Source organism: Hypanus sabinus, chromosome 14 (assembly GCF_030144855.1).
Source record: "Hypanus sabinus isolate sHypSab1 chromosome 14, sHypSab1.hap1, whole genome shotgun sequence".
Taxonomy (NCBI): domain Eukaryota; kingdom Metazoa; phylum Chordata; class Chondrichthyes; order Myliobatiformes; family Dasyatidae; genus Hypanus; species Hypanus sabinus.
The window spans coordinates 81,892,758-81,907,928 of NC_082719.1; the positions used below are offsets into that span (position 1 = coordinate 81,892,758).

A 15,171-nucleotide genomic window follows, 5' to 3' on the forward strand; every position below is an offset into this window, starting at 1 on the left:
TGCCGTCAGACTTCCTGTTGTGCCCCAACCGCCAGAGAATGGAGTCTATATTTTTCCATGTTTAGATAGTGATTTAAACATCACCCATGGATTGAGAAGCAGTGAAAGTCCGTCCGGAACAGTGTTCGGCATGATTGAGGTGGTGGCTAAACTACTCCGAGGCCCGGTCTTCCTGACGGGCGAAGAGCTGGAATGTGTTATAACTTTCACCAATCCCGTCACGGCTCGCTCCACCTCGGCCAGCAGGTAAAGGGCGCGCGCCCGGCATCTCCACCCCCACCCCACCCGCGCGCGCCCGGCATCTCCACCCCCACCCAACCCGCGCGCGCCCGGCATCTCTACCCCCACCCCCACCCAACCCGCGCGCGCCCGGCATCTCAACCCCCACCCCCACCCAACCCGCGCGCGCCCGGCATCTCTACCCCCACCCCCACCCAACCCGCGCGCGCCCGGCATCTCTACCCCCACCCCCACCCGCGCGCGCCCGGCATCTCTACCCCCACCCCCACCCAACCCGCGCGCGCCCGGCATCTCTACCCCCACCCCCACCCAACCCGCGCGCGCCCGGCATCTCTACCCCCACCCCCACCCAACCCGCGCGCGCCCGGCATCTCTACCCCCACCCCCACCCAACCCGCGCGCGCCCGGCATCTCTACCCCCACCCCCACCCAACCCGCGCGCGCCCGGCATCTCTACCCCCACCCCCACCCAACCCGCGCGCGCCCGGCATCTCTACCCCCACCCCCACCCAACCCGCGCGCGCCCGGCATCTCTACCCCCACCCCCACCCAACCCGCGCGCGCCCGGCATCTCTACCCCCACCCCCACCCAACCCGCGCGCGCCCGGCATCTCTACCCCCACCCCCACCCGCGCGCGCCCGGCATCTCTACCCCCACCCCCACCCAACCCGCGCGCGCCCGGCATCTCTACCCCCACCCCCACCCAACCCGCGCGCGCCCGGCATCTCTACCCCCACCCCCACCCAACCCGCGCGCGCCCGGCATCTCTACCCCCACCCCCACCCAACCCGCGCGCGCCCGGCATCTCTACCCCCACCCCCACCCAACCCGCGCGCGCCCGGCATCTCTACCCCCACCCCCACCCAACCCGCGCGCGCCCGGCATCTCTACCCCCACCCCCACCCAACCCGCGCGCGCCCGGCATCTCTACCCCCACCCCCACCCGCGCGCGCCCGGCATCTCTACCCCCACCCCCACCCAACCCGCGCGCGCCCGGCATCTCAACCCCACCCCCACCCCCACCCAACCCGCGCGCGCCCGGCATCTCAACCCCACCCCCACCCCCACCCAACCCGCGCGCGCCCGGCATCTCTACCCCCACCCCCACCCCCACCCAACCCGCGCGCGCCCGGCATCTCTACCCCACCCCCACCCAACCCGCGCGCGCCCGGCATCTCTACCCCCACCCCCACCCAACCCGCGCGCGCCCGGCATCTCTACCCCCACCCCCACCCAACCCGCGCGCGCCCGGCATCTCTACCCCACCCCCACCCAACCCGCGCGCGCCCGGCATCTCTACCCCCACCCCCACCCAACCCGCGCGCGCCCGGCATCTCTACCCCCACCCCCACCCAACCCGCGCGCGCCCGGCATCTCTACCCCCACCCCCACCCAACCCGCGCGCGCCCGGCATCTCTACCCCTACCCCCACCCAACCCGCGCGCGCCCGGCATCTCTACCCCCCCACCCCCACCCAACCCGCGCGCGCCCGGCATCTCTACCCCCCACCCCCACCCAACCCGCGCGCGCCCGGCATCTCTACCCCCACCCTCACCCAACCCGCGCGCGCCCGGCATCTCTACCCCCACCCTCACCCAACCCGCGCGCGCCCGGCATCTCTACCCCCCCAACCCAACCCGCGCGCGCCCGGCATCTCTACCCCCACCCCCACCCAACCCGCGCACGCCCGGCATCTCTACCCCCACCCCCACCCAACTCGCGCGCGCCCGGCATCTCTACCCCCACCCCCACCCAACCCGCGCGCGCCCGGCATCTCTACCCCCCCAACCCAACCCGCGCGCGCCCGGCATCTCTACCCCCACCCCCACCCAACCCGCGCGCGCCCGGCATCTCTACCCCCCCAACCCAACCTGCGCGCGCCCGGCATTCCCTCCCACCCCAACCAGCGCGCTCCCTCCGCAGACGATCGGAGCTTGCAGACTCGTGGCCGCTAGTGATGCGCGCGTCTGGCCTCGGTGGTGAGTTTGTGTGCCAGTATCTCCTGCCGTACACTACTCATCCCAGGCTGTCTTTGACACCCATGGATGAACTTCTTGAAGTTTAGGAACTCAACATGAAGTTCTTGGCCCGAAACGTCAACTCATCTTCATAGATCCTGCCTGACCTGCGGAGTTCCTCCAGCATTTTGTGGGTGCTGCTGTGGAAGCAGGGAGAGATTTCTAACTGGCTGTACCACCATCTGGTATGGGGAATGGGGTGTGTGTGTGTGTGTGTGTGTGTGGTGGGGGGGGGGCGAACTGCACAGGATCGAAAGAAGATGCAGAAAGTTATGAACTCCCTCAGCTCCATCATGGGCACTAGCCCTGTGGTATCCAGGATACCTTCAAACAGTGGAGGCCACCTCAGTAAATATATTTAAGACAAGATTGGATAGATTTTTGCAGAGTAGTGAAATTAAGGGTTATGGGGAAACAGCAGTTAGGTGGAGATGAGTCCATGGCTAGATGAGCCATGATCTCATTGAATGGCAGAGCAGGTTCAATGGGACAGATGGTCTACTTCTGCTCCTATATTTTATGTTCTTAAGGAACAATGCCTCAAAAAGGCAGCACCCATCACTAAGGACCCCACCACCCAGGACATGCTCTCTTCTCATAGCTACCATCAGGGACCTGAAGGCACACACTCAACGATTTAGGACCAGCCTATCACCTCCCCTTATACCCCTCCTGCTTCCCTTTATCCTGTGGCCCACTCTCCTTTCCTATCAGATTTCTTCTTCAGCCTTTTACCTTTTTCTCCTATCATCTCCCAGCTTCTCACATCGTCCCCCTCCTCCACCCACTTGGCTTCACCTATAATGACAGCTGGAACTCTATCCCTGTTAGATTGGTGGGGAAATGAGGTGAAGGTGGATGTCAGGGAAATAGAGATGTGGGTGTTGTGCAGAATCAGTGGTGTAGGAAGGGAAGCCCTGTTCTTTGATGTTCTGGAAAGGAAAGCCACATCCTGGGAACAGCATTTTGGTAATCATGCATGTTCCAAGGAATAAATTCCTAGCCTACTCAGTCTTTCCTTATGACTCGGGTCCTCTGGACCTGGCAACATCCTTTAAAGTTTTCTCTATTTTTTTTTAACCTTATTTGCATCTTTCCTGTATGTAGATGACCAAAACTGCACATATTACTTCAAATTAGGCCTCACAAATGTCTTATAAAACATCAACATTACATCTTATCTCCTGTACTCATTACTTTGATTTAGTTAGTCCAATGTGTCAAAAGCTTTTGTTATGACCTGTGATGCCACTTTCAAGGAGTTATGGATCCGTATTCCAAGATCCCTTTATCCCACCACACCCCTCAGTGCCTTTCCATTCACTGTGTAAGACTACCTTAGTAATGTCAGCAACACCTTGCACTTGTCTGCATTAAATTCCATCTGTCATTTTCCCAGCTAGTCCAGATCCTGTTGCAAGGCATAACAGTCTTCCTTGCTGTCCAGTACACCCCAAGTCATGCTGTCATCCACAAATTTGCTGATCCAGTTAACCACATTATCATCCAGATCGTTGATAGGGATGACAAACATAACAGACCCAGCACTGAACCCTGTGGCACACCACTAGTCACAAGCCTTCAGTCAGAAGTGACTGTCTACTACCACTATGATTTTTTTCCACAAAGTCAATGTCTAATCCAATTTACTACCTCATCTTGAATGATCAGAGACTGAACCTTCTTGACCAAGCTTCCATGTGGGACATTGTCAAATGCCTTAGATAGAATCAGGTTTATTAACACTGGCATGTGATGTGAAATTTGTTAAATTAGCAGCAGTTCAATGCAATACATAACCTAGCAGAGAGAGAAAATAATGTAACCCCCTGGGTCGCCTCAGGCTCGCTCAGCTCGTTCTCGTCTAGGGGGAGCAGCCTTCAGCCCTGCCAAACTGGGTAATCTGCTGGTGTGGATGCTGTGTGATGTCCCCGCCTCGCCCAAAAACAGACAGTACACCATATGCGATTAAATGAGTACAATTAATAAAGGTTACTATAACTAAGTGATTAATAATGATACAGTATATATGAAGAAAAAAATAAAGAAAAGGCACCAAACTTATCAAAGTCCAAACCACTTCGTGCACAACCGTTGGAGCTCAATTACTGAAGTCTTCTGGCCACCATTTGATCCCCTCCGAACTCCTCGACTCGCAGCTCAGGACCCTCCGACGTGGTCAACCAAGCACATCTAGCTTCATCCTCCCCTCCTCGAAGTACCTCCTGGCCTCGGACCCCCACTTGGGGTCCGTTCCTCGCCCAGCTTACAGCATTGCGTCCTCTCTCTCGACCCCCTCGCGCCGATCTGCCCAAAAGCCTGTCAACAATCGCTTACAGACTCAGAAGAAAGAACAACATTAATCCCCATTTGGTTTACAATTCTCGTTATCAGTAAATTTTAACCCAAACAAGCTTCCAGCACACTCTCGCAACAAAGAAGCATTCCTGCTAGTTAACAAAACAAAGAAGCCCTTTTGATTACATACACAGTAACAAAGAAAAAAGAAGAAACCCCCTTTACACTAATAATATATAAAATAAAACATAATAAAAAATAAACAAGTAAATCAACTATGTTTATTGAATAAATTATTAAAAAATGTGCAAAAACAGAAATACTGTATATTAAAAGAAGTGAGGTGGTGTTCAAAGCTTCAAAATCCATTTAGGGATTGGATGGCAGAGAGGAAGAAGCTGTTCCTGAATTACTGAGTGTGTGCCTTCAGGCTTCTGTATTTCCTACCTGATGGTAACAGTGAGAAAAGGGCGTGCCCTGGGTGCTGGAGGTCTTCAATAATAGACACTGAGACACCGCTCCCTAAAGCTGTCCTGGGTACTTTGTAGGCTAGAGCCTAGGATGGAGCTGACTAGATTTATAACCTTCTGCAGCTTCTTTTGGTCCTGTGCAGTAGCCCGTCCATACTGGACAGCGATGCAGCCTGTTAGAATGCTCTCTACGTAGATCTATAGAAGTTTTTGAGTGTATTTGTTGACATGCCAAATTGCTTCAAACTCCTAATAAAGTATAGGCACTGTCTTGCCTTCTTTATGACTACATCGATATGTTGAGACCAGGTTAGATCCTCAGAGACATCCACAGCCTTGTCTTCATCAATTTTCCTGGTAACCTCTTCAAAAAATTCTATAAGACTGGTTACACATGACCTACTACGCACAAAGCTATGTTGACTATCCTTCATCAGTTAATGTCTATCCAAATAGTTATATATTCAGCCCCTCGGTATAGCTTCCAATAACTTTCCCACTACTGATGTCTGGCTCACCAGCCTATAATTTCCTGGTTTATTTTTAGAGCTTTTCTTGAACAACAGAATAAAATTGGCTATCGTCCAATACTCTGGTAGTTAAACTGTTGCTAACTATCTGCTAGGGGCTTGGCAATTTCTGTGCTTGCCTCCATCAGAGTCTAAGGGAACACCTTGTTAGGTCCTGGTGATTTATAAACTAATTTGCCTCTTGTCAGCAAACACCTCCTCCTCCTCTGTAACATGTATAGGGTCCATGCATTTGATGCCGCTTTGTCTTACTTCTACAGACTCTTGTGTACATCTCCTGAGTAAATACAGATGCAAAAAAAAAATTAAAATCTCCCCCATCTCTTTGGCTCCACACATGGATTACCATTCTGATCTGTCAGAGGACCAATTTTTGTCCTTTGCAATTCTTTTGCTCTTAACACATCTGTACAATCCCTTCAGATTCCCTTTCACCTTGTCTCCTAGGCAACTTCATGCCTTCTTTTAGCCCTACTGATTATTTCTTATGAGTTCTCTTTCAGTTCTTGTACTCCATAAGCTCATCATTTGTTCCTACCTGTCTGTACCTGCTCTGCACCTCCTTTTTTCCCTCAATCAGGGCCTCAATATCTCTTGAAAACCAAGGTTCCCCATATCTGTTATCTTTACCTTTTATTCTGACAGGCACATACAAGCTTTATGGTCTCACATTTTTTCTTTTGAAGGCCTCCCACTTACCAAGTTCATTTTTTCCAGAAAAACAGCCTATCGCAGTCTACACTTGCAAGGTCACTTCTGATACCATGAGAGTTGGCCTTTCTCCAATTTAGAATCTCAACCTGCAGATCAGACTTATTTTTTTGCATATTTTCTTTGCATCTAATGATCACATTGCCATTAGTTTCAAAGTGTTCCCCCACGTAAACTTCTGTCACCTACCAAGTATCTTTCCCTAATAGCAGATCAAATATAGCACACTCTCTCATTGGGACTTCTACAAATTGATTAAGAAAACTTTCCCAAACACATTTGACAACTCTATCCCATTTTGTCTTTTTACAGTATGGGAGCCCCTGTCAAAATGTGGAAAGTTAAAATCTCCTACCATAACAACCTTGGATTTCTTGCAATAATCTGCAATTTACAAATCTCTTGGACTGTAGGGTGGTCTGTCTTATCACCCCATTTCTCAGGTCCACCCATAATGCCTCACTAGATGAGTTCTCCAGTCTGTCGTAGCCATTCTCCATGACTAGTAACACCACCCCTCCTCCTTTAATCTTTCTCACACTGTTGTATTTAAAACACTGCAACCCCAGATTATTGAGCTGCCAGTACTGCCCCTCCTAACAGCCAAGTTTCACTAATGACTACAATATCATAATTCCAGGTTTTGATCCATGTCCTGAGCTCACCAGCCAATACTTCTTCCATTAAAATATACGCAGCTCAGGGCATTACTTCCATCATGCTCAATCTTTTGGTTCCTGAATTTGTCTGAAGTCTTAACAACATCCATCTGCACAACCTGTTCAGTATTTGGATCAGCTGGAAAAATGGGCTGACAAATGGCAGATGGAGTTTAATACAGATAAGTGTGAGGTACTGCACTTTGGAAGGACAAACCAAGGTAGAACGTTTCAAGGGAAATGGTAGGACACTGAGGAGTGCAATAGAACAGAGGGATCTGGGAATTTAGATACATAATTCCCCAAAAGTGGCATCACAGGTAGATGGGGTCGTAAAGAGAGCTGTTGGTACATTGGCCTTTATAAATCAAAAGTATTGAGTATAAGAGTTGGAATGTTATGAGGTTGTATAAGACATTGGTGAGGCCAAATTTGGAGTATTATGAGCAGTTTTGGTCACCTAATTACAGGAAGGATATTAATAAGGTTGAAAGAGTGCAGAGAAGGTTTACAAGGATGTTGCTGGGACTTGAGAAACTGAGTTACAGAGAAAGGTTGAATAGGTTAGGACTTTATTCCCTGGAGCGTAGAAGAATGAGGGGAGATTTGATAGAGGTATATAAAATTATGATGGGTATAGATAGAGTGAATGCACACAGGCTTTTTCCACTGAGGCTAGGGGAGAAAAAAACCAGAGGACATGGGTTAAGGGTGAAGGGGGAAAAGTTTAAAGGGAACATGGGGGGGGGGGCTTCTTCATGCAGAGAGTGGTGAGACTGTGGAATGAGCTTCCAGATGAAGTGGTAAATGCGCGCTCACTTTTAACATTTAAGAAAAACTTGGACAGGTACGTGGATGAGAGGGGTATGGAGGGATATGGGCCAGGAGCAGGTCAGTGGGACTAGGCAGAAAAATGGTTTGGCACAGCCAAGAAGGGCCAAAGGGCCTGTTTCTGTGCTGTAATGTTCTATGGTTCTAGCTGTTCTGGCACTCTGGTTCCCAACCCCCTGCAATTCAGGTTTAAACCCCACCATGCAGAACTAGCAAACCTTCCCGCTAGGATATTAGTCCCTTTCCTGTTCAGATGCAAACTACCCTTCTGTACAGGTCCCACCTTCCCAGGAAGAGAGCCCAGTGATCCAAAAATCTTATGCCCTTCCACCTACACCAACTCCTTAGCCACATGTTAAAAGGCATAATCTTACTTCTTTTGGTCTCATTAGTACATGGCATGCTGGTAATTCTAGAGGTTCTGCTCATTAGCTTAGAGCCTAACTCCCTGAATTCGCTTTGCTGAACCTCGCCACTCATTCTACCCATGTCATTGAATCATGGACCATGATCTCTGGCAGTTCACCCTCCCACGTAAGGATGCTGAGAACTTGATCCGAGATGTTTTGAACCTTGGCACTCGGGAGGCAACATACCATCAGGCATCTCATTCTTGTCCACAGGCTTTCCTTTCCGTTCTCCTAACTAATGAATCCCCTATCTCCATCACTAACCTCTTCCCCCCCCCCCTTCACTTCTGAGTGGCAGAGCCAGACTCGGTGTCAGAGAGCTGACCACTGTGACTTTCCTTTGCTAGATCATTCCCCCCCCCCCCCCCCCCCAACAGTATCCATAGTGGTATACCTTTTGTTGAGGGGGATGGCCATAAGGGTATTATGCACTGGCTGTTTAACTCCTTTTCCCTTCCTGACTGTTACCCATTTTCTGGTTTCCTGCACCTAGGGTGTAAATACTTCTCTATTCTATATAACCCCCTAAGCCTCCCAAATGATCTGAAGTTCATTCATTTCCAGCTCCAGCTCCTCAACACATAGTGTTAGAAACTGCAGCTAACTTCTCACACATGTAGTTGTTAGGGACACTGGAGGTCTCCTGCCTTCCTACATCCTGCAAGAAAGCATTCCACTATACTGCCTGGCATGTCTACTGTTCAACTAAGCAACTATAAAGAAGAAAAAACAATAAACTATGGGGGAGTAAACAAAATTCTACCTACACCTTATTTTTTCTTCTCTGACTGAAGCCATGAAGAGCTAAAGCCTCAAAATCCCAACTCTGAGCTCTACCTGCTCTGACAGTGGCTGCTCCACCTGCCCGTGCCTTACTTTAATTTGTTCTTGTCAATCAATTCTGAACAATGATTGGCCACTGTTCAAACCTCCGAACCTCACTCACCCATCACTAAACTGTTCCTATAACCTATGGACTCACTTTGAAGGACTCTTCATCTCATGTTTTTGATATTGTTTATTTATTATTATTATTATTTATTTTCTCTTTCTGTATTTGCAGAGTTTGTCTTCTGCACATTGGTTGTCCATTTTGTTGGGTGTGGTCTTTCATTGGTTCTATTGTGTTTCTTGTATTTTCTATGAACAACTGCAAGAAAATGAATCGCAGGGTTAAATGCGTTTATGTACTTTGATAGCAAATTTACTTTGAGCTTTGAACTTTTGTGCCTAGATACAGGGTTGCAGTCGGACTGGGAATTTTTAAGTATTTACAATAATGATGAATTGAACGATTACTTGGAAATGGTTTTGAGAAATGTACTTGAAATTAAACTGTTTTTGGATTTTGAATATTTTCAGTTATCCACGTGCTTTGTAAAACGTAATATTATAGATGTACTAACGTATTTTAAAATTACATCCTTAACTTTTGTCATTTATTTCAGTGAGATGTTGGCATGGGCAAGTGCTCAAATACATTGCCAATTTCATACTAGTGAGAGTCGTGTTGCACTTCCTCCCTCTGAAGACACAAAGTATGATGTGCAGGCTGAAAATGAAACTGTATTTGTTCCAAACAGAGGTAAGATGTTATTTTTGAGTTTGTTTGGTGCAATGGATCAAATTATTTATTCTTAAAGCTTTGTATTGCTTGATTTGAACACAGTGTACTGGATAAATCAGTATTACTTTTTGCTGTCTTGAATTGTTGTGTTAAAATTATGCACAGGAGTTCTCAACAGTCCTTGCAGAAAATTATCTTTTTTTTAATGGGTGGGAGCTCAGTGGTCTGATTAGTTTTTTCTTTTATTTTTTTTAATTCTCATCAAATCCCATCTCATCAAACCCCTTTCTTCAAGCTCCGAGTTATCCTTCCAGTTTCTTTCCCATTTACTTAATATACCCTTAGTACTAGTTTTGTTTGAGAACCATGAGAATCATGCATTATAGCATTGGTTCACAGCTTTCCTTCTTGGCACTTTTATTTGTTCCTTGTGCTCTGTTCACTTTTCTACTTCTGTATCTGATCTCTAATTCCCCTCATTTAACCCTCAATCTACTTTATTTCCAAAGTCTTTTTCCTCTGCAAAGCTCTTACATGTACTAAGTTTAAAGATTGGCTTTATTTGTTGAAGCATACAATAAGATGCTTCATTTATGTCACCGACTAACACAGTCCCCAAGGATGTGCTGGGGGCACCTGCAAGTGCCACAATTTAGTAATCCTAACCTGTTTGCCTTTGGACTGAGGGAGAAAACTAAGCACCCAGAGTAAACCCATGCGGGTCATGGGGATAACATACAAACTCCTATAGACAATGGTGGGAATTGAACTCTGATCACCAGTGCTGTAAGGCATTGCACTAAGTGCTACTTTAACATGCCACCTCATGGTCACTTCAAGTTTAAGTTGTTCTTTGAATCTCTTCAGTTGAATTTCTCTTCTTAAAATTCTACCATAATTGCTGTAACCAAAGTCGCACATAGCATTGCACGTGATTTTGACCACATCACAAATGATTTTGACCACATTGACCATAGTTCCTGTTCAGTTTTTTTTCTCACTATTCAGCTGCTTGTTTCTGTTGTCCATCCTTTTTTTTTCAGTTCTTAATTTTCCTAACTTTTTTAATTATATTCTGGGTAACTTCAGTTTCTCCCTCAGCCTCTGTGTTGTAGGACCTAAACAGCACTCCAGAAATCCATCATAACCTCAGTCCCCAGCCCTTTACTTTGTCTACATTCTCCTGGATGCTATATTCTGGATATGTGACGTAAATTTCCACTTCCTGTTGAAACTGCTTTCTTCTCCCTCTATTGGCCTGCAGTTCAAACAGCTGGTTTTGGATGAGTTAAAATTTATGAAATCTTCAGTCTCCATCTCAAATTTCTACCCGTCACTGATTTCTTCTCTCTCTTAAGCCTTTGTCCCGCATTGATCGAGGCTACTTGCAACTTGGACTTGCTCTTAATCCTTGGAGGAGATTTGGGTCTCACTTCCTCTCTCACCAATACTGTCTACTCTTCTGACTCTACAGAAATATGCCTCCATCCTTTTGTTGAAATGTTCAGACATACCTTTGCCACCTCCAGATATAACTAATGGCCAGACGCTTGTGTTCCATCATGTTAGTGTTATTCAAACTCTAATTGTGGTATATCACTGTATATTGGTCCCCTTTCACTCCCTCATTTTTCTGTGGGATAACAACAGAATACTGGAACAACTCAGCAGGTCAAGCAGCATCAGAGAAGGAAAAGAGTGTATGTCGTTGTTTCAGGTCAACACCCTGCATCAGGACTGAGAGGGAATAGGAAAGATTGCTGTATATATCAGTGCAAAGGTGGGTGGGATAGAGGCTGATAGGTAAAAGGTGAAGCCAGATGAAGAACATACTCTGAGCAGACAGAGGGACAAAAACTTATAATGACAATTGGAACCAGATGCAGGGGCAATGATGGGCAGGTGGAACCAGTTAGTGGATGGGAAAGATGAACAAAGGGAAAAGAAAACTAGGTCACAGGTGAGTGTGTGTGGGAGGAAAGCTGTGGGAGTGAGGGTTACCTGAAATTAGAAAATTCGGTTTTCATTTCCAAGCAGAAATCTATCTTTGTTTTTGTTGTTTTGTATTGGCTTAAATTCCCAAACCTGTGTCATTTTAAATTCTGCTCATTTAGATATCAAAAATGTCCACTTTTTCCCATCTTTAACGTTACAACTCCAATGACAAACTCTTTGACACCATGTTTCTTGTTATGATGTCTTCACCCTTTTCTGTCAAAAATTTCTCCCTAAATCATCTTGTACACAGTAATTTCAACTTTCAGCTCAAATTATTGTACATTATCTCCATTGGGTTATCTATTTTTGTTCATTTCTCCCTCCGCACAAGCTCATTTAACTAATGGTCATTCCTTCCACCTTGTCATCTCACTTTTGATTTCTCTTCAATCACAGCTATTTTTTTTTGCTTTCCTAGAATTTTTTTTTCACCTGTTTTCATGTTCTGGGTTCACCACTAGTAAACCATATCAGATCACTTACAATGGCACATTTAGAGTCCCAGCAATCTTAGTTTTTAAGCTTTATTCACTGTGACACTGTGTTGTCCATCTAGCAATCACACACTCATCCTTGATGTCAAAGAGATTTTAAACCTCTCCAATCCTTACTGTTTCCTGGTCTTGCTTCCATCAACATTACCATTGTATTTATATTGTACAGTTGGTTCAATGATTGATTAATCAGCCTATAGCAAAATGGATCCCAATCTGCTATAATTTTGGGAACATCCCAAAAAGCAGTGTTCTTTCTGCATCCCCACCGCACCCCACACTAGTGTCTTCATTTGTTTCCTCGAACAGCTTCTGCTTTTTCTTTCAACTACTGCGAGGATTTCCTGGACTTGGTGAAAAAGATTGAAGCTGCCTGTACAAATGCCTCTGTGGCAGGCCATACCTGTGCCGTGGTTCACTCTCCATCTCCCATCTTCCTTTCACATGATCTATTTTTCTCATGTCTTACTCGTAAGACTTGCTTCTTGGTGTCTCTCTCTCCTGCTCCCAGTAAATCACTCATGGTTCTCTTTCTGTTTGTGGCCATCTTGCTAACTGATTATGTATTACATGTATTTCCATCTCCTTTAAAGGAGATCTTTCCTGAATCTTCTTTAAATCACCTCAAAAGAGACTGTCTGCCGATGCCATTATCCTTGTGGATACTTGCCTCATCTCTCATCTCCAAGCTCCCTTTCTTCTCAAGCCTTTCAGTGCACTGACTGACTATAAATCTGTATCCTATTTGTTAACTGTTTTCAGTATTAGTTGATCTAAAATTAAACATATTGTGGAAACAGTTGAAGTACTCTTTTATTTCCAGGTGAAAGAGGAAAATGTATTTTAGCCACTAATCCCAAGATACTGTTCTGTGACCTGTGCCTTGATCCTGGTGAATCAAAGTCATGTAAGTTGATGTATTTTGATGTAGATAAAAACTTTTTCACAACTTAATAACAGTTATACATAGTATTCAGTATGTGCTAGGCTTGAGTTTTTTGGTAAGTGGTACTTGAGCTGCTTTATTGATGTCTGCTAATTTTAGTATATAGACTGGTAATGTGGTGGGGGAATGGAAAATTTGACAAGGCATAGAACATTATCAAATATCTTGTTTCTGCTGGTTCTGTCCCCAACAATAGTTTTTTAAAAATCCTTCAGATGAAATTTATCCCCGTTTCTTTTTAAAAGAGCATGCTGCAGGAATGGTACTGATAGGTTAATCCTAAGTGCTATTATTATCATGTGAACAAAATTTAAAATAGTCTGCTCACTGTTTTCTGTAGTTAAATATTTTTTCTCCATCTTGTTCAAACAAGTACTGTAACATTGCCTTGTAGGCTATATTGCTCAGGTAGAATTTTTCCTAATTCTCAGCTGTCAGCCAGCTGAATCTATTGTTTATGAGTAGGCCCTGTGGTCAATTAAGCATTAATACAGTAAATCTTTCACTTTCAAAGTTCAAAGTGAATTTATTATCAAAGTACAAATATGTCACCATATACAACTCCAAGATTCAGTTCCTTGCAGGCAATCACAGTAAATACAAGAAACACAACAGAATCAATGGAAGACCACCACCCACTGCAAAAAGAAACAAGACTGCAAATACAAAAAGAATAAGAAAATAAGTAAATAAGCAATAAATATCAAAAACATGAGGTGAAAAGTCCTTAAAAGTGAGTCCATAGGTTGTGGGAACAGTTCAGTGATGGAGGGAGTGAAATTGAGTGAAGTTATCATTTCTGGTTCAAGAGCCTGATGGTTAAGGGGTAATAACCATTCCTGCACCTGGTGATGCAGGTCCTGAGGCTACTGTACCTTCTTACTGATGGCAGCGGTGAGAAGAGAGCATGGCCCGGATGGTAAGGCTCCTTGGTGATGGATGCTGCTTTCCTGTGACGGCACTCTATGTAGGTCTGCTCAGTGGATAGGGCTTTACCTGTGATGGACTGGACCACAGCCACTACTTTTTGTGTGCTTTTCCGTACAAAGGCAACAGTGTTTCCATACAAGGCTGTGATGCAGCCAGGTACTCTCCTTTTATAGAAGAGAAACATTTATAGAAGTTTGTCAAAGTTTTAGATGACATGGTGAATCTTCGCAAACTTCTGAAAGTAGACTTGTTGGTATGCTTTCTTCATAATGGCACTTGCATGCTCAACCCAGGACAGATCCTCTGTAATGATAACACTAAGGAATTTGAAGTTTCTGACCCTCTCCACCTCTGATTCTCCATTGAGGGCTGGCTCATGGTCCTCCGGTTTCCTCCTGGATCATCTCCTGTGTCTTGCTGACATTGAGTGAGAGGTTGTTGTTGTGGCAACACTGAGCCAGATTTTCAGTCTCCCTCCTTTATGCTGATTTGTCACCACCTTTGATTTGGCTGACAGTGCTGTTGTCAGCAAACTTAAATATGGCACTGGATCTGTGCTTAGCCTCAAAGTCTTAAGTATAAAGTGAGTAGAGCAGGGGTCTAAGCACATAGCCTTGTGGTGCACCTGTGCTGAGGGAGATTGTGGAGGAGATTTTATTGCCAATCTGAACTGACTGGGGTCTGCAAGTGAGGAAATCGAGGAACCAGATGCACAAGCAGGTATTAAGGCAGACGAAGATTATTGATTAGTTTTGAGAGATGATAATATATTGAATGCTAAGCTGTAGTTGACAAACTGTCCAGATGTTCCAGGGCTGAGTGAAGAGCTAATGAAATCTCATTTGCTTTTGCCCTGTTGTGACAGTAGGTAAATTAGAGTAGATCCAGGTCACTTCTCAGACAGGAGCTGAGATGTGCCATCACCAACCATTCAAAGAATTTCATTACAGTGGATGTAGGTACTAATGGACGATAGTCATTGAGGCAGGTTACCATGTTCTTCTTGAACACTGATATAAATGAAGCAGCTGGGTACCTCAGACTGCCGACGGGAGAGGTTAAAGGTAT

General features: G+C 46.1%; 1 protein-coding gene across 3 annotated transcripts in view; it reads left to right on the plus strand.

Moving 5' to 3' along the window:
- Positions 1 to 15,171, plus strand: part of rgp1 (GP1 homolog, RAB6A GEF complex partner 1) — a 27,651-nt gene continuing 12,480 nt past the window's right edge. For all 3 annotated transcript variants that reach the window (XM_059989541.1, XM_059989540.1, XM_059989542.1), the window contains exons 1-3: positions 1 to 246; positions 9,617 to 9,753; positions 13,051 to 13,134. In XM_059989541.1, the coding sequence (XP_059845524.1) occupies positions 131 to 246; positions 9,617 to 9,753; positions 13,051 to 13,134 (337 nt within the window). In that variant the 5' untranslated portion in view covers positions 1 to 130. The remainder of the gene's footprint in view (positions 247 to 9,616; positions 9,754 to 13,050; positions 13,135 to 15,171) is intronic.